This window comes from Rhinolophus sinicus, linkage group LG02 (genome assembly GCF_036562045.2).
Source record: "Rhinolophus sinicus isolate RSC01 linkage group LG02, ASM3656204v1, whole genome shotgun sequence".
Taxonomy (NCBI): Eukaryota; Metazoa; Chordata; class Mammalia; order Chiroptera; family Rhinolophidae; genus Rhinolophus; species Rhinolophus sinicus.
In genome coordinates this window covers 171,555,446-171,575,107 of record NC_133752.1, presented here as the reverse complement: position 1 = coordinate 171,575,107, position 19,662 = coordinate 171,555,446, and the positions used below count along the sequence as shown (strand labels likewise).

The window sequence follows — 19,662 nt, the reverse complement described above, 5'->3', positions numbered from 1 at the left end:
TCTTCCAGGTACTGTTCTAAGCACTGGTGAGAGCAGTAGAAAATAGACAAAATCTCTGCTCTCCTGTGGATCTTACATGCTAAGGGAGACAGACAATTAAAAAATAACATGGGTAGAATAAATTATTTGGAACAAGAAAGATTTAAAAATCAAAATGGTAGATTCATGGTCTATGTGCTACTCTTATGCTATTAGGGAAAAAGACCTCACTAGTCAAACAGGGCTTTTTCTTTTTTTTTTCTGCTAAGCCCAATGTATCGTCACAATTTTCTTAATGCACTGCTTTCTGCACAGATGTTGGAAGGTATGGAAGCCCCTTAAGAAATGTCCACAAAATCAGTATGTGTGTGTGCAGTGTGTGTATGTTTATTGGGTGAGGAGAGAGCATTCATAACTTTCATCAAATTCTCTTGCTACCAATGCCTGTCATGGTAGTAATAATGCTCTTACGTTAAGGCTCTTAACTGTGTAATGCCAAATGATATCAACAGAATTTAGAAACCTGCAGAGGAATTTCCAGAAAAACGATCAAATCTTTGAAGTATTTTCCAGCTTTTCTTTGCTCTTATAGTATATGACTGAAGGGTACATTCTAGGCAAACCTTCCATTGGGCCGAAGGTTCCTTTGCCGGGAGCCTGCAAAAGTGACACGTGACTGCAGACTGTTGAGACTTCCCCTTTCTTTGCAGATATATTTCTAGGAGGCTATAAGTACAGATCATAAACTTTGAGAGAAAGACTTTCTGCCCTGAAAGATGTCCATTCTGAAATGTGTCCTTGAGGCACAAACAGTAGCCTGGGGTGGAGGGAAGAGCTGTAGTTCAGGCAGACATCCTGGCTCTGTCTCTTCCTGTCAGTGTGTCCTTGGGCTAATGCTTTCATTTCTCTGACCCTCAGTTTTCTCATCTGTAGAAGAGGGATGGTACCACCTTTAGTGTTGTTGGAAGGGTTGGACATAATGTATGAGAAAGCATCCAGCAAGTTTCTGCTCTCAGAGTAAGTGCTCGATAAATGGTTCAGGCTAAGAAAATCATCAGTCATCATCACTTCCTCATCACGTTTTGATTGTTATTACTGCACAGCAAATATTAGAATGACTAGAAAAGAGTCTTTTTCATCTAAGTACTCACAAGCATCCTGCATACATCTCAAATCTTACCCCCTCCTTCTTTAAAGCCTTCCATTACTGATCCAGGATTTTTTTTTTTTTATGAACTTTTGGATTGTGCGTTGTTCATACAATGTAATTTTGTACTTTAGTAAACATTGCCTTGTATTATTAACTGATTGTTACTAGACTTACTTCTCCACCCAAATATAAAATGTATGAGAAAATTGCTGTCTTTCATACCTCATATTCTTTGGCATGCCTTGACTGAATCATGCCAGAATTTGAGTAAAATTCTTCAGTAGAAGTTTATCTGTATAAATTAGACAGAAATGTCTACATTATGCCATCCCCCACCCCCATTCCTTTCCTGTAGTGAGACTGTTGCCTTGGGGAAGAATGAACATGCATACGGTTATCTGTCTGCAGGAGTCGCTGACATTGACTTTACTTTTTGTATATATTAAGCTACATTATGCAAGATTTCTTAGCCTTAGCATAAAGACTCATGTCTAAATACAAACCCCTTGCTGGGTATGTGATTTGCAAATATTTTCTTCCAGTATGTAATTTGTCTTTTCATTCTCTTATCAGAGTTTTTCAGATAAGTTTTTAATTTTAATGAAGTCAAATATATCAGTTTTTTCCTGTTACAAATTATACTTTCACTGGAAAGTCTAAGACCTTTTTGCTTATTCCAAGGCCCCGAAGATTTTCTCCTATTTTTTTTCTAAAAGTTTATAGTTTTACAATCTACATTTAAGACTATGATACATTATGAGCTAGTTTTTGTATAAGGTGTGAGGTTTAGGTGTGGAGTTTTAGGTGCATAAGGTGTGAGGTTTAGATTAAGATTTGTTTTGTTGTTGCTGTTGTTTATAGATGCCCATGGACAAAATGTCCGCGCTCAGCACCATTTGTCTCCAGATACTCATTCTCTAATGCCATTTGTTGAACAGACCATCACTTGTCTACTGATTTTCTTTTATACCTTTGTCAAAAATTAATTGGGTATTTTTGTGTAGGTCTGTATCTAGGCTCTCTATTCTGTTTCCTTGATCTGTGTGTCTGTCCTGTGGTTAATACTCCACTACCTTGACTACTGTAGCTATATAGTAAGTTTTAACATTAGGAAGAGTGATTTCTCCCCTCTTACTTTCTTCTTTTTTCAAAATTGTTTTGGCTATTCTAAGGTCTTCTGGTTCCACATAAATTTTAGAATTAACTTACTTATGTCTTCAGAAAACTTTTGCTGGAATTATATAGGAATTGCAATAAACATAAATCAATTTAAAGAGAGTTGACACCTTCAGTATTTTGAATCTTGCAATCCATAAACATGGTATGTTTCTCCAACCGTTTAGGTTTTGATTTCTTCAGTCGTCATTTGGTAGTTTTTTAATCATACAAATCCTATACATGTTTTGTTAGATTTACACCTGTGTATTTTATTTTATTTAGAGCGATTATAAATGCACTACTTCTATTATTAATATTATTATTTTAAAATGTAAACATATATACTAGAATTTATTTACACCTGATAACAATTGTTTCCCCTTCAAACATGTTATATCTGGAGGCCATTTGCCTATTTCAATCATTTTTTTCTTTCTTTTTTAAAAATTGAGGTATAATTGACATACAACATTATGTTAATTTCAGGTCCACAAATAATGATTCACTATGTGTATATGAGAAATGATCACCACAATAAGTCTAGTTAACGTCTGTTACCATACATAGTTACAACATTTTTTTCTTGTGATAAGAACTTTTAAGATCTTCTCTCTGAGCAACTTTCAAATATGCAATACTGTACAGTACTATTAACTATAGTCACCATGCTAAACATTATATCCCCATGACTTATTTATTTTATAACTGTAAGTTTGTACCTTTTGACCCTATTCACCCATTTTGCCCAATCCCCTCCCTCCACCTCTGGCAACCTCTAATTCACCAATTCGTTCTCTGTAACTATGAGCTTTTTTCTTTTTTCTTTCTTTTTTTTTTTTTTTAATATTTCACATATAAGTGAGATCATATGGTATTTGGCTTCCTCTATCTGACTTATTTCACTTAGCATAATGCCCTCAAGATCCATGTATATTGTCACAACTGGCAAGATTTCCTTCTTTTTTATGGAAGAGTAACATTCCATTGTATGTATGTATGTGTGTGTATATATACTCACTCACATTTTCCTTATCCGTTTATCCAGACACGGACACTTATGTTGTTTCCATATCTTTGTTATTGTAAATTATGTTGCAATAATGTGGGTGAATGCATCTTTTTACGTTAGCGTTTTCATTTTCTTTGGATAAATACCCAGAAGTGGAATTGCTGGATCGTGTGGTAGTTCCATTTTTAATTTTTTGAGAAACCTCCATACTGTTTTCTATTGTGGCTGCTCCACCAACAGCTCACAAGGGTTCCCTTTTCTCCACATCCTTACCAACACTTATTTCTTTTATTTTTGATAATGGCCATTTTAATAGGTGTGAAGTGATATCTCATTGTGGTTGTGATTTATAATTTCCCTGATGATTAGTGATGTGGAGCATCTATCTGTTCATGTACCTATTGACCATCTGTATATCTTCGATGGAAAAATGTTTATTCAGATATTCCTCCCATTTTTATGGGATTGTATGTTTTTTTACTATTGAGTTGTATGATTTCGTTATATATTTTAGATATTGACCCATCGTCAGATGTATGAATTGCAAATATTTTCTCCCATTCCATAGGCTGCCTTTTCATTTTGTTGATGGTTTCCTTTTCTTAATTTGATGTCATTCCACTTATTTATTTTTGCTTCTGTTGCCTTTGTTTTTGGAGTCAAATCCAAAAAATCATCACTAAGACTAATGTCAAGGAGCTTACCACCTATGTTTTCTTTTCTAGGAGTTGTACAGTTTCTTACGGTCTTACATTCAAGTCTTTAACTCCATTTTGAGTTTATTTTTATGTTTGGTGTCAGATAGTGGTCCAATTTCATTCTTTTCACGTGGCTATCCAGTTTTTCCTTTCCCTACCTTTAAAAATCAGTTTCCACTTGTTCACTGTTATGTATAAATGCAATTGGTTTTTTGTGTATTGGTTTAGTATCCTTCAACCTTGCTGAACTCACTTATTAGTTATAGGAAGGTTTTTAAATGTAGATTCCTTAGTACTTTCTCTGTAGAGAATCATGTCATCTGTAAATAGAAACAGCTTTATTTATTTTTTCATTTCAGTTCCACATATATGCTTTCTATTTTCTTTTTTTAATGCCTGATTGTATTGGGTAAGACTTCCAGAACCATGTAGACTAAGAATGATGAGAGAAGATATCCTTGACTTGTGCCTGATTTTGGAGAGAAAACATTCAGTTTTTCACAATTATGATGTTAACTGTAGGTTTTTTGTTGATGCTCTTTATGCGTTCTCCTCTATTTCTAGTTTGCTGAGAGTTTTTATCATGAATGGGTACTGGATTTTCGTCAAATGCTTGTTCTGCATCAATTAATATCATAAAAATTTTCTTCTTTAGTCTGTTGATATAGTACGTTATGTTGACTTAATTTTGTATATTGAACATGTCTTGCATATATGGAATAAATCCCACTTGATCATGGTGTATTATTATTTTTATACATTGCTCTATTTAATTTGCTAATGCTAAGGATTTTTACATCTAAATTCATGAGCAATATAGGTTGGCATTTTTTCCTTTTTACAGTATTTGGTGTCAAAAAATTCATGACAGTAAAAACTGGCCTCATGAAATGAGTTGGGAATGTTCTCTCCTTTCTCTATTCTGAAAGAGAATCTTATATTTTTAATTAGTAAGTTATTTTTCAAGGTTAACATGGTGTTCTGGAGAATCCATGGTAGGATACTAAGGGAAAGCGGGGTCAGCCTTATACATTCTTCTTTCACAATAGTGTGTTTCTCTCTGGAGTCCACTGTGCATTAGTCAGAATTGGAAACTCAGGCTAGGAAATTTCAAATGTGGCTTTGATGTGTATCTTCCTACTCACTGGTATTTTAAGAAACACTAAAGAAAGATTAGAGATTAGCACTTGTGTAAGCAGCTTATAGGACAGCTAAAATTTTACTTACTTTCTAATTACTGCCCTTTAACTCTTTTCCTGTGTATAATTAATAATACTTTTCCATCTCTTAGATGGAATCAAGAATTATAGAGCTATGGAACATAGACTTTTTTAAAAAGCATTTTGTGATATTTAGTTTTACAATTTGCATGAGTAAAACACTCTCTGTGGTGTTCAGTTTTATGAGTTTTGATGAATGCATAGAATTGTATACCCATCACTACAATCAAGATACCAAATAGTTCCTTCATCTTTCAAAAATCCGTTGCATTTTCCCTTTATAGTCAACTCCTTCCCTCAACCCCTGGCAACCACTGATTTGTTCTCCAACCCTATAGTTTTGCCTTTTTCAAAATGCCATAAATGAAATCAGACAGTATAAACTTTTGACTCTGTATTCTTTAACTTAATTAAATATGTTTAATATTCATCTATGTCACTATATTTATCAATTTATTCTTTTTTGTTTTTGGCCCAGCAAGTTTCCTGCTGGCTTTATTTCTCATGTCTGTGAAATCTTAGAGTGCCAACACATCCAAAGTTCTACTAGAGAAATTCCTTGGTGATTGATCACCTTGTGTAGAGCAATGTGACCCTATTGCCTGGTGGATGAGATCAGAGATAGGCAACTGACCAAAAGTCAGCCATCACGAGGCTAGCTAATGACCAATGAAATGACCTGGTAGAAGAGCTCTGTCCAACAGAGGCAGTGTGTATTGACTGCTGATTGGCCAGCCCACTCAAATTCCCCAAGTAGAGTCATAATGAGCAGCCACTTTCAACAGGGAACAGTGGATATATTCTCTGAAGATACAAGATGATCAGATCTTTAGAACTTCACAGGGGCTTGAGCACTGTATCATTCTCCACAAAGCCTTGCTGAGGGTTCCTGAATTCCCTGTCTTCCATAATCCCCTGGTATCCCATACTTTTGCTCTTTTCATTGTACTTTCTCTCTAGATGTTCAAAAATTCCTTCTTTTTGTCATTTCCTTTCTGTCTCAAGAACTGCCTTTATTATTCACTTTAGGAGAATTTTTCAAAATAAATACTTGTTTTTTTCCATGTACCTGTAACTCCTCACTCCCCACTCTCCTGGATCTCCCTAGGAGGGGCAAGAGTTGTGGCAAAGCACCCTCCCCGCCAACATTGAGAATCACTGGGTTATAAATCCTGTTGTTGATAAAGGTGGTTTATCTCTCTCAAGAGTGTTGAATGCCAAAAAATTGAGGACCCTGGCATGCGAAATCATTCCTTTTATATATGTGGAAACAGACTCAAAGAGGTGACAATGCTCTCACATAGCAGAGACTGGTAAAAGCAAGCCTACACAAGGGTCTAAAAATAGCACTTCTCAAACACTGATGTGCAAACAAATCCCCTTGGTACCTTGTTAAAATGCATATTCTAACGCAGTAAGCCTGGAGAAGTGTCTGATATCCTGCATTTCTAACACGTCCCCAGGTGCTGCTCATGCAGTTGTACTGTGAGTAGCAACATTATTGCTCTTTCCAGTGCCTTTTATGAATTGCGGTCCTTCACCTTCATTCTCAAAGAAATGAAAAATGTGTGAGGGTGTGTCAGATAATCATGGAAATATCTATATGCTTCGTGTGTAGGAGTAAAGGAAGATGTGATTGGTAATAGAGACCCAGTGGAGGACATGGAAAGACCCACCCAGAGACGAAACACTCTGCTGGCTCTGAAAGGTGTTTACTGCCTTCAAAATCACCGAGTTTTGGTAAAGACCACAGGAAAGCTTACAAACAAAACAAAACAAACAAATAAACAAAAATCCCCTTAAGCTGTGTGTCCATGTAATCTGCTTGGGGCTTCAGGATAAGAATCTTTCCCTGCTTACGAGGGATAAATTGACCTTCTTTCTCTACAATCTTATGGAGTACAATTCTCTAACAAGTAACCATTTACAGATGGCGCTCTGAAACTCCCTGGCAAGGGATGAGAGTGGCCAGCAATGCATGGTCCATGCCTGCTTTGTTGGAGTATAGGAGAAAGACAGCTGAATATGCAAGGCTTTTCTAAGCTTGAGACTGGCTTCTAGCTCTAATACTAACTTGATATGCAGTCTTGAATAAATCACTTAATTTCTCCATGACAAATTTGTCAGAAGAGTTTAATGATACTGTTATGTGGACTAGGTCTATTTAAAACTGTATTAAAACTATTTAAATACTAGTGGCTCAATGCAATTGGAAGACAGAAGCCAAGTGTCCCACTGAATTGGGTTATAGCTTGAGCCTTATACCCTGAAGCCTTTGGCTATGGGTGTAATCCAGCAATTAATTCTCAAATATATGTCATCAGTGAAAAGTTCCCAGCTATCACTTAGGCTCTTTCACTGTCAAGTATCACTGAATTTTATGTCATTCCTGATTTGTAGACCTATCTTTCTGAGGAAATAGATGCAATGCCAGTTAGGGAGAGAGAATGTATACTTTTCAGTGTCACTGCTCACATGATCACACACCCACTGCAGCAGGGGGCACTGTGGTTCACTCTCTTCTTTTCAGTTATCTAGAGTCCCATAAAAATTACGTCATAGTGAGTGTGTGTGTGTGTGTGTGTGTGTGTGAGAGAGAGAGAGAGAGAGAGAGAGAGAGAGAGAGAGAGAGGTTGTATACATGAGTTTGTATCAGGAAAAGGAAGGCATGGAGGTAACAATTGAAGGTGGAGCAGGACAAAAGATCTTGCGTCACAAACTGCAAATCTACTCTTGGATAGTAACACTTCGTATGTATTTGTGAATTCAATATCTATTTACTGACAGGAGATAGCCTAAGTCAGTTTTGTAAGAGTAGGCAATGATCAGAGACTCCTAAGCCTATCCTAATCTCACCCCATATTCTTTCCACTTCTTTGCACCTGGGTTGCTAAGCCGATGACAGTAAGATTAGGCAGCATGAGGGTATTGCAGAGAGATAAGTCAGGATGCAAAGATCCTTTATCCATCTACTGTGAAGAAGGCAACTGGACAGCTTGTAGGAGCACCATTCAGCTCTGTGAGTATTTCTCAACTTCTGGTGAGTTTAAGCAGAATATAATCAAAGGGCTTTGGGGGTGGGCTGGGGTTGGTTGGCTCCAAAACAAAGAAATGGGAAAAGAGAACACACCAAACCTGTGGGCCTGGACAGGGGCTGGGAACGCAAACAGAAGGAAACATGAGGGGAATACACCCAGACTTCCTTATGATGCCATGTGACCATCTAATAAGTGAATCTTTGTTATTGCAAGCTCACTACAAACCTTCATTACTACATTCGTTTAGAAGGAACCAAAGCAGACCATCCCTTTTTTTGTGGCTACATAGAAAACAGTTTTCTGGGAAAGGAGTGATCTAGGGCACTAAATAACCACAGAGCAAACAGGTCTTTACTCGCAGGTTGTGCTTGAAAACTTGGCTCAGGCACCAGGAAGCTGTCATGAGAGTGTGAGGAGAAGGCCAAGGAGAGCCAGAGCCCGTGTGGGAACGACCGCACTGCAGTGCAGTAGCTTAGCACGCTGCCTCTGAGGCTGAAGTGTTTGTTCCAATCTGAAGCAAGGTATTTGCTGGACTTTTGTGTTTGTTTCTTCATGGCTTTGGTTTGGGTTTTCCTTAGTTCTCCAAATTATTCGATTCTCTCTGCCTCAGTAGGACCCTGGGTGACATTTATGGACCCAACCCCATCAGTGGAGGAAACAGTATTCTTGCATCTATTTCTTCCCCACTCTCTCTCTTAGTCCATCAACATTAACATTATCTGCCCATATCTTTGCTGAGAAAGAGGGAACAGGAAGTGCAGGGTGATAATGACAGCATCAGAAAGGCTGACCCAAGAACCTTCTGACACTGCTTTTCCTTTGCTAGAATTTATGGCGGATCATTGTCCGTAGCTTTCTACAGTTGATCTCTGCTGCCTCAGGTCTACGGAGGCACTAACCCCACTTCCCTGTAAAACTATGCCTTGCAATGCTACCTCCAAAGTCACTTAGCCAGTTTTGTGGAGCAGGAGTTTGAAACTATGTCTACTTGATTCTAAAGCATACTCTTGTTGTACTGTATTACCCCCCAAAGGGTAATCTGATTAATTAGGGTTACCTTAGGCCCTCACAAATTATTATCATTTTTTTTAGTATAAGTGGGTACCATTAAATATTTGGAATATACTGATACTAAAAAATCTGTTGTTTATCTGAAATTCAATTGAGCTGGGTGTCCTGTATTTTTTAATTGCTAAATTTGACAATCCTAGTCCTAGTGGGCTCTCTAGATGAAAGAATTCTTTCTACTTTGAAAGAATTGGGAAATCCCAAAAACTTGATGTAAGAGACATTCTCTAGTTATTCTCTGTGGGTTTGGCAGAACTGGGATGTGTTACTTACTGGTGGCACACTCTGAGAATAATGCTGCTTTTGGCTGCCCACCAGTGATTCACATGGTCTGAACCACACTTGGGAGAGGCACGAACACTGCCTGTTTACCAGAGCAGGAGAGGGCCCCCAACACAGGTACTGGGTTCAGTGAGCAGAGGAGCTGGCAGCTCATTTCCTGAAATCACTGAGGGCTTTGTAAGGTGAAGATCAGCTGATGCCTTCTGTATGGTTTGATGGACAAGGTCACAATCTTACATTCAAAGTATTAGTTCAATTTCTTAATTTGTGTATTCACTCATTTGACAAATATACCTGGCATATGTACTACGTGCCAGGCACTGTTGTAAGTTCTGTGGCTACAGAAATCAACAAACACTGATAAAGCAGCCTCATGGAGCATAGTCCCGTGTGGTGGGCGGGGAATTAGGACAAAATCCATACCATGAGCAGGTGATTCAGGGGTCTGGCCAGGCGTCACCATCCCTGGGACCAGCTCCCAGATCAGTCAGTTTTCTATTAAATAAGTTGAGGACTGAGGAGAGGATGGAAATAGTAATTGGGAAAAGGAAAATAAGGAAAAATCTTGGAGGCAAGGATAATAATTCAACATGATTTTGAAAGCAATAAGAACAAGTTGATGAAATTATACAATATAAGATTTGGGGGATGTGCAATGTGGCAGAAAGGAAGATGGTTAGCACAGGCCAGAAATTGTCAGGGATAATTGAAGCTAAGAATACCAGCATAAATCTATAATGGGTGAAATAAGGAATTCTACGAAAACAAAGCTTATGGAAGGAGTCGGCTCAAGGTGAGAGATAAGTCTACTTGGAAGTTCTTTGAATCTTTTCACAATCTTCTTTCCCAGGGTAAATATTATCAACTTTTGTGATAGAAAAGGAGAGAGGAAAAAAAAAATCCTTTAGCTTAACATATTTATTTTTTAAACTTACCTTTGTTAATCATGTTCTTCTGTTTGTACTTAAAGAATAACAATGTACATGTCTGTAGCTAAAGTAAAAGTCTGAGAAAACCATACTGGGTAGGTACATGATTTGGATGGAAGAAACTATGAAAGATTTCTGAAAAATGTGTGGCTGAAGAACCGCATGTCTGGATATGGAGTGAAATCACAAACTGACTAGTTAATCACTCTGTATTGACTTCCCTATTCGTGTGTGTGTGTGTGTATGTTGGGATGTATTGAATACTTTCACAGGTATTGGTAGACCTGATTCAGAGCTCCCGTGTCCAAATGACTACATTATCATCCCCCAGAACTGGAAGAGAAGCCTCTGGATCACACGAGGGTTAATAGAAAGACTATAAAGAACAAAGTTCATAAAAAATGGGTCAATAAACACTTAGAGTCAGGTTATTTTGCGACTGGATGAAATAACATGAAAGCTTAAGTAACATGAAAGTGCTGTAAAGACGGTAGATATCATTTAGTCCCTTTTCCTCCCTTTACAGATGGGGGAACTGGTAACCACAGAGCGGAAGTAAGCCATTCTAATACATTCACATAGAAAGCTAGTGGCAGATTTTTTGGAACAACATATATACCTAGATTTTTGAAATCTATCTATTGTCAGTTTATATTCAACTATATGGAGTGCCTCCATTGATTTATACCACATTTTCTTTCTTTTTTATTATTAGTTTCAGGTGTACAAAACAAGATAATGATTAGACATTTACACCCCTCACGAAGTGATAACCGCAACGAGTCTACTATCCCTCTGACATTGTACATAGTGATTACAATACCATTTGATTATATTCCCTATGCTGCACTTTACATCCCGAGTGTGCCATATTTTCTTTAAACCCCTTTAAAAGATAACTTCTCCCCTATTATGTCAATGCAAAACACTTGGCTCTTTATCAAGGTGCTTTTCTTTCCCAGTTAACAATGAAGGTCTAATAAGCAATGTTCCTCATACCTTGCAGGGTTTTCTTTTTCTCTCTCGCTGTCTACAGAGCCTGAAGGAGAATCATCAGTCATCCAAGGACCATCAGAATGAGTGAAAATACTACTTTGGTTCCTCCAGCTTCAAACCAGGGTCCCACCACCCTACACAAAGGCCCCCCCAAATTCAAGCAGAGGCAGACTCGCCAATTCAAGAGCAAGCCTCCCAAGAAAGGTGTGAAAGGGTAAGATCAAAATGAAAAAAAAACTCTATTGCTTTTTTCCTCCCACGAGATTGCTTTGGTTTTGAGATTTAATGTTCACAATATTAAATAGACTTACAAAAATTTCCACCACATTTTCTGTTTTCCTCTCTACCACAATCTTTGCTGAATCATGATTTTTAGCCCTGGAATACTTCTTCTGTCAGCTCCCAGGTCTATGGCCAAACATAACATGGCAAATGGACCCTTTCATAGTAACCTTTGACTTGCCCTTCCTGACTTTTCTTGACCACTCTCTTTCACTAATACACCCCATGCTGTAATCTGGAATACAGAACCAATGGCCACTTCCAGAACTCAGTTTATTTTTATGGCTTCAAATCTAATGTCTTAAGTTCTTTATTTTGCTCTTTTTTTCCTTTGGCAAAGTCTTACTTGTTTTCAACACCCACTTATATGTTAATTTCTTCCCAAAGCCATTAGTGACTCTCTTAGACAAACAGTATTATTACTTCCATGTTTGCATTTTGTACATTCAGCTATCATAACTTGTAATATTTTATATTGTGTTTATTTTCATCCGTTTCCCAAAACTGAGCTCCCTCCGAGAAAATTTGTGTTTTCCTTAACTCCCTGTGTCTAACACAGTGGCTGGCACCTAGTAGATGCATAATAAATGTTTTTGGGTAACTAAATGAATGGATGAATTAATCATTTTAATGCCATTCACATTGCTGTCTCATTTTAATTTCTATTTAAAAAAATGGTGCTTGACTGAATTTCTCCACTGAAAATTCTTTCTAACTCTCGATTGTCTTAGGTTAAATTTTTACAGGGGGTAGAATATCTCTGCACTGGGACACACTGTCTAACACCTGCCTGAGTGGCATTTTCTTTGCCCTAATTCAATGCAAACAAAAGGAGTTTCTCAAATACAAAAGCCTAAACCTTTCCTTCTTCCCCCTTGAGTCAGGAAACTCTCCACGTGAGTCATTCCAGGACCCATTTGCTGTGATCTCAGCTAATTTCTCTTTTATTTTCCCCCGTAGGTTTGGAGATGACATTCCGGGCATGGAGGGGCTAGGAACAGGTAAGCCACCCAAAGACTTGAGTGAGGACTTTACACTTGACATTTCTACTTTTTATCTGCTTTAAGCCTTAAGGGGCCGTTGAAAGTTACCAGGAAAACCTAAGGCAGCAGATCCTTTAAAGACCTAGAAATGTGAGGTTTTAATTTGACCTCCTAAGTAAGTACCATGTTTCCCTGAAAATAAGACCAGGTCTTATATTAATTTTTTCTCCAAAAGACGCATTAGGGCTTATGTTCAGGAGACGTCATCCTGAAAAATCATGCTAGGGCTTATTTTCCGGTTAGGTCTTATTTTCGGGGAAACACAGTATGTGTGTGCTCAGATGCAAATACTCTAAAACAACCCAGGGCAGGCCCAAAGTTTAATGAATCTTCTTGTTTTGTTGAACAACTCTTGAGGGAATATAATGGTGAATTGTAGACTTTCATGGTAGAAGGATTCTCAAAGTTAGTCTAGACAAACTTTTTTTATTTTTCAGAAGAGAAATCTGAGACATAGAGGAATTAAGTGACAATCTGAGGCCACAAGTGAGGTACTGGAAACAAGGGTGGGGCCTGGAAAACCTTTCTACTTTACCAGGCTAACCACTCCCTTACCAAGTTCCTCTTTTTACACACACCCTGGCACCCAGAACAGGATCCTACATATTGAAAGCATCCAACACAGTATTTTTAAATTGCCTAGAAATTTTATTCGTTAGGTAATGAATGCAAATTGCTGCATATTCCTTTTAAAAAACTAACAGGCTTTATTTTTTTAGAGCAATTTTAGGTTTACAGAAAAATTAAGCAGCGATTACAGTTTCTATATACCACCTCTGCCACCTTCCTCCCCCTGTACGTAGTTTCTCTTATTATTAATATCTTACAATAGTATAGTATGTTTGTAACAACTGATGAATCAATATTGATACCTTATTATTAACTAAAGTTCATAGCTTACATTAGGGTTCATTCTTTGTGTTGCTGTCCAGTTCTATGGATTTTGACAAATGCAATGTCATAGATCCACCCTTGTAGGTTCATACAGAATAGTTTCACCGTCTCCAGAATCCCCTATGCTCCATCTGTTCAACTCCCGCTCCCTGCAAACTGCTGACAACCTCTAATCTTTTATTGTCTCTATAATTTGGCCTTTCCCAGATTGTCATATAGTTAGAATAATACCGTACATAGCTTTTCTAGACTGGCTTCTTTCACTTAACAATATTTATTCATTTAAGTTTCCTCCATGTCTTTACATGACTTGATAGCTCATTGATTTTTGTCACTGAATAACGTATTTCACTGTATAGTTATATCATAGTTTGTTTATCTTATTGAAGGACATCCTGGTTGCTTCCAAGTTTTGGCAATTATGAATAAAGCTGCTGTAACACCCCAGTGCAGGATTTTGTGTGGACATAAGTTATCGGCTCATCCAATACACTTTTGATAAATGGTGGCACTCACAGTAATTGGGGTCCTTAACAGGCAATTCTCAGTGTATTTGCTGCTTGCAGTCAAATGTCACTTCTGTGATCTCAAATAAAATTTCTAGCCACTTTACGAAGCTGATGTGCTATTTTTCTAAATCAACTGCCTCTATATTTTGACCAGCTCTATTAAGACTGGAAAATTCACTTTGGGCTCTGGATGATATGCTCAACTCTGCCAACATATTTGGAATAATAGAAAAGAGGTTTATGTCGAGAGAAGGTCTGGGGTCTTTGACCTGGTTCTCGTCTCATCTCTACCACTGTGTGATTTTTTGCTAGGTGTGTGACCTTTCTGGGTATCAGCCAGCTTCTGTGTAACTCGGGGACAAAAATGTCTTATTGCCTCATGCAAGGGACTGGATTAGCGGATACCCTGAGGTCACTTCTCAATATGCGATTGGATGTAGGCATTTCAAAATGTACAGGAAGTGAAGAGTGAGTCAGAGAAGCCCAAGGAACCCGTAGGGATTGGTAGGGGTTAAGGAGACGGTGGGTTTTCAGATCACGAGAATTTAAAGCACTCCTATTTCTCATTTTAATCCCTGGCTTGACTAAAATTCCACTTCTGTTCCCTCCTAGTGTTTGTACTTTGGGGAGGCACCACATGATGTACCCCCACAGGGTAGCCCCAGTCAAAAGCCTTGGGTCACCTCCCCAAAGAGGATGCAAAGTAAAACCAACAAAGATACCTGGAGGGGCATGTTCTGGGGGCATCAGGGCTCTGCAGAGGATTAATGAAGCAATTGTTCCGATCTTTTCCGGATTTCAGGGCCATTCTAGATAACTTCCCAGTCACCTGTACAATGAATCGGAAAGAGGAGTGAGGTGTCTTTGCCTGAAGTATGTCTTTTTGAGCAGAAGAGGCTCTCCTGGGGGTGAGGTTGGCTTCTAAGTTCTTCTGCCCTCTCTTGCAGATATCACGGTGATTTGCCCCTGGGAGGCATTCAGCCACCTGGAATTGCATGAGCTCGCTCAGTTTGGGATCATTTGAAGCACGAGAGGCTCTGCCATTCTCAAGAGTATCCACTGTAACTTTGCTTACATTTGCCCTATTGATTTATCTACCAGAGTCTTGAAGTTCAGTCTTGTTCGGAAGAGGTTTCTTTTGCTTACATAGTCATTTCCTATATGTTACTATTATCATAAGAATTCTCTTTGTGTCAGACTCTGTCATGTAGTTTAGTTTAGCTCAGAATAGTGGCTGAAAATTGATTTTTGTTAGGGCATTTCAAACTTTTCCACCTTTTCCTATCAGCTGGTGAGAAGTCATCAGTATTTCCCTAAATTTTGTTTATTTGTTAAGTCCTTCAAATCTCTCTCTGCTAGGGATTCTTTATGATTAGTAGTAGGTTTTTAAGATAACATTTATGTCACTCCCCTCCCCTTCTCATTTAATAAAGGAGATATTTACCTGGACTCTTAGGCTGAAGTTGTGTTAAATTGTGTATGCAAATATCTGATGCCCTGCTATAAAAAAAAAAAAAAGAAAAAAAAAAAAAGAAGAAGGCACAGTCATGCAGGAAGTAAGCACAGCACAGTGGATGCGAAAGAGCATAGGATTAAGAGTCAAGTCCTGATTCTTCTTTGTAACTTTGTGAATCGCATACTCTCTAGCTCTAAGTGTTATTGAACTAGGCTAGCCCTGAAGTCCTATGTGGCTTGAAACTATACAGCTTTAAGTTGGTGGAAGCCTGGAGATTTAAACTCAGGGCTCTGATACGTGGGCCTTCTTTTTAGTGCCTGATTCAGTTGATTGAAAAGATTTATAGTATACGCTACAGTTTAGACTCAGATGTAAAGGCTAGGTAGTGGAACCCTAAAAAAAAATAATGGTTGTTTGCTTCACCCCTGAGGTTGTGTCAAATGTCGTGTGCACATAGTATCTTTCCCCAACACTATCAAGGCAATTGTGCAAGTCAGATGCCGCCTGTCTGACTTGGATGTATAGGGTACTAGCAGTGTTAATTTCTTCATTCCAGTTTTGTAATCTGTGGTAAAAGAATGGAGTAAATTAACTGAAAAGAGAGGCAGGATGACGGAGAAGAAAGACATTTGGATTTTAATCCTGGCTCCACCATTAAATGGCTCTGTAATTTTGGGCAAAGTTTTCATTCTTTGAAAGTTCCATTTTGCCTGAATTCAATAATCTAAGGTTCATGGTAGCAATAAATTCTGTGACTTGGAGTTCCTCAGAGTCCAAACATGGGAACTAGAGGCTCAGCACTCAAGAAAATTTCTTCTGCGGCAAGCTCTGTGCTATTTTGCACAACTGACCTAGTTTCCTTATGGCCAGAAAACTAGATGCCCAGAGAACATGTCTGGATGGGGAGGGGGTAAGGAATTCCAGACCATGGGAATTTAAAGCACTCCTATTTCTCATTTTGCCCTTGGCCTGATTAGAATTCCATGTTTCCCCCCTCTTTAGTGGAAAAAAATACAAAAGGAAAAGGAAGGTATAAATTCAAAAGTGGAATCATAACATGTTAGGAGTGTGGTAGTAACGTGTGTTCCCCTTCCAGCAAGAGCTCCTGTCTCCACCCATGCCTCTGTTTTCCAGTCAGTGGCTCCATTTGACCACCAGAGTCTTCAGTTTCCATTTGTTCATCCTGGTGTACCTTTCAGTAGGGAAGGTCTGGTTTCTTCAGCTGGGTGAGACTCTGGTCCACATTTGCCTTACTTTGCAAAAGTTACTCTAAACATGAAGCAATCGCATTGACAAAACAGAATACACCCAAAGGAACATATCCAGTGACCAGAACGGAGAAGGATCTAGAAACCATGTTACATGAGGAACTGTTGAAGGAACAGATAATATTTAACCCAGAGGAGAAAATGATAATTGCCAGTCAATATTTAAAAAGTTGTAACAAACAGGATGAAGCAGACCTATTTGATGTAGGATTCTAGCATTTAGTGATAAGCTACTATAGATATAATGTAAAGCCCATTCAAATTCTAGGATTGTATTCGTTCTCCTAAATCCTGCCATTTCTTTCACTTCCAACAAGAAACAAGAAAATCCTTATTATAGGAATAGCACATATGAAAGAGATAAAGGTAAATCATTATCTCCATCAAAATCCTGGCAGCAGAAATACCATATTAAGAGTAATTGAGACAGTTTAACAAAGGAACTATTTACAAAGGCTTGGGAAACTCTTTCCAAGTACCTTTAAGGAGTATCCATAAAGGTTCTTCAGTAACTTGGGGTTAGCAATAGTTTTGGGGCTACAACATTACCAACCATAGGCCTGAAGGAACCCCAGAAGGTCTGCTCTTACTATAAAAGGATCCCCCGAGATGGCTGTAGCTTTCAGTAGAGAGACACCGCCGACCCACAGTGATACTATGGGTAATTAGGCAGGAATGGGGGTCAGGATAACAAATACCTTCAATGTTGTTCTTCTCCCATTCTCTACTCTCCTGTCGATGCCTCCCATTGGATAAATCCAATTGGAAGTTAGAAGGCAAAGGGGCCCATTGACATGGTCAGTCAAGTTCACTTCCAATAGCAAAGATCAAGTAGAGAAGGGCAGAGAGGGGATGTGAAGGGGCAAATGGGAAACACCCAGCATAGGAGTATTATCGAAGAACAGATGTTATTCATCAGCCAGCGATTTTTAGTTAGAGTTGGGAAATAACATGGATATGTTGAAAACCTCCAAAGTTGATTCTGATGCAAATGATTGGAATAGTGGAAGGACAATGTTAAATAAGAAGAGCACAATAGACAAATGAGAACAATTGCAGAAGGAAATTATCAGAGAACTTAAGGATTTGGTAGATTTTTTGAACTGATCTGACACTTTCTTGATGATAAGAGACACTGAGGATCTCTTACTAAAAACACAAAATTTGGGACCCATTCTAAAATTTCTGAATCAAAGTCTCGAAGTGAGAGATCTTAGAATGTGTATTTTTATAAGGGCTACAGGTGATTCTCATATTTGTGTCAGTTTGAAAACACTGATGGGGTCCAAGCTTATGTTTTAAACATTAGGAATTAGTTAATTCCTAACTCGTTACCACCCAGTGGCTGATGTAACCAGTTCTGCTTGTCCCCAGTAACACGTAACATGTGTGAGAACAGGGACTAACTAACATTCATGCATTCTGACATACCGGTACTGTTTTGTTGATTAATAAAATAGACATTCCTCTCTAACCCAATTAAAAGCTTCTTCAATTGCAAAGCATGTGAGAGAGTTTAAAATGTAAGTGTTGGACTGAAACAATTCTAAGAAGTATAGGGCCAAAGAGGTACTAGTATTATTCCCAGGGCTGACCTCTTGCCATTGCCTCACATGGCCACCTTTCCTCTGTATGTCACTGTCCTCATCGGGAGTGGGCGGCACCAGGGAGGGAGAGAGCTTTGTGTCAGCAGGTGGAGGCAGTGGCCACTACCTATCCGCTCCCCCTTTCTTATGTGTTTGCATGATTGGGTAGAAGTGGAGGTTGATGGTGCTGGTGACGTAGTTACTAACCCCCATTCTAGAGCTCAGTAGCTTCCAGTCAGAACAGAAAATAGTACAGAAGGAGAACAGGCTCCTCTGGAGTGTCCTATACGAGGCAAATATACACAGTTGTTATTAAACAATTACCACTGTGCTGTTGACCTCTACTTTTTTTTTTTTTTTTTGCACAATGAGAAAAGCAAGAATCACCATAAATTGAGGAAAGAAGAGAGAGTATTTTCTCCATAACTAAGAAGTGAAGGGAAAACATAGATAAGAATGATCAATAAGACCAATATTTAGCGCAAGAAGAAAAACTATCACACAAGACTGAACAACACAAATACTAAGATTGTGAGAACTAAGAAAAGAGAACACAAAATTGTTTTAAAGAGAGAAACAGGAAAGCACATGTTTTATAAAAGGCTAGAGGGAAAGGCTTATCCAGGTCACAAAATTGTGTGTGTGTATGTCTGTGTAAACTGGCATAGTGCTTTTGCAACTCTAGATGAATTGTTTGACTTTCTTCCTATGTCTTGAAGGCAAAGTCAGACTGACAAACACTTAAATTTAAAAGCAAGAATCATGAACTGATTGTCTGTACCAGTCACACCATTTTTTTATGGTGAAACAACCGGAAGGCCGGGGTTCTTCCTGTCTCTGCTACACAGTCAGCTAATTCCCTTATCTTCCTTGGGCTCAATGTTTGAGAATAAAGCAAGGATAGTGGACTAAATCATCACCAATTCTCTAAGTACCGAGTAATAAATCTAACATACAAGACGAACAAGCCATTCTCTTTATGATCAGAAGTTGTAAGACACTGAACCCCAGTTTGTAGTCCTTTTCAGAATGTGTGTGTTTAACCACTTTCCTCCCGCATTTCTCCAGGGCCCAGCAATCAAATCAAATCATGTACA

At 38.4% G+C, this 19,662-nt stretch overlaps 1 protein-coding gene across 1 annotated transcript in view; it reads left to right on the top strand.

Moving 5' to 3' along the window:
• Nucleotides 1–15,704, top strand: part of PDE6H (phosphodiesterase 6H) — a 143,628-nt gene extending 127,924 nt beyond the window's left edge. Inside the window, exons 7-9 of the mRNA XM_074325984.1 lie at nt 11,538–11,741; nt 12,770–12,810; nt 15,203–15,704. Of these exons, the coding sequence (XP_074182085.1) occupies nt 11,608–11,741; nt 12,770–12,810; nt 15,203–15,279 (252 nt within the window). The 5' untranslated portion in view covers nt 11,538–11,607 and the 3' untranslated portion in view covers nt 15,280–15,704. The remainder of the gene's footprint in view (nt 1–11,537; nt 11,742–12,769; nt 12,811–15,202) is intronic.
• The last annotated feature ends 3,958 nt before the right edge of the window (nt 15,705–19,662 follow it).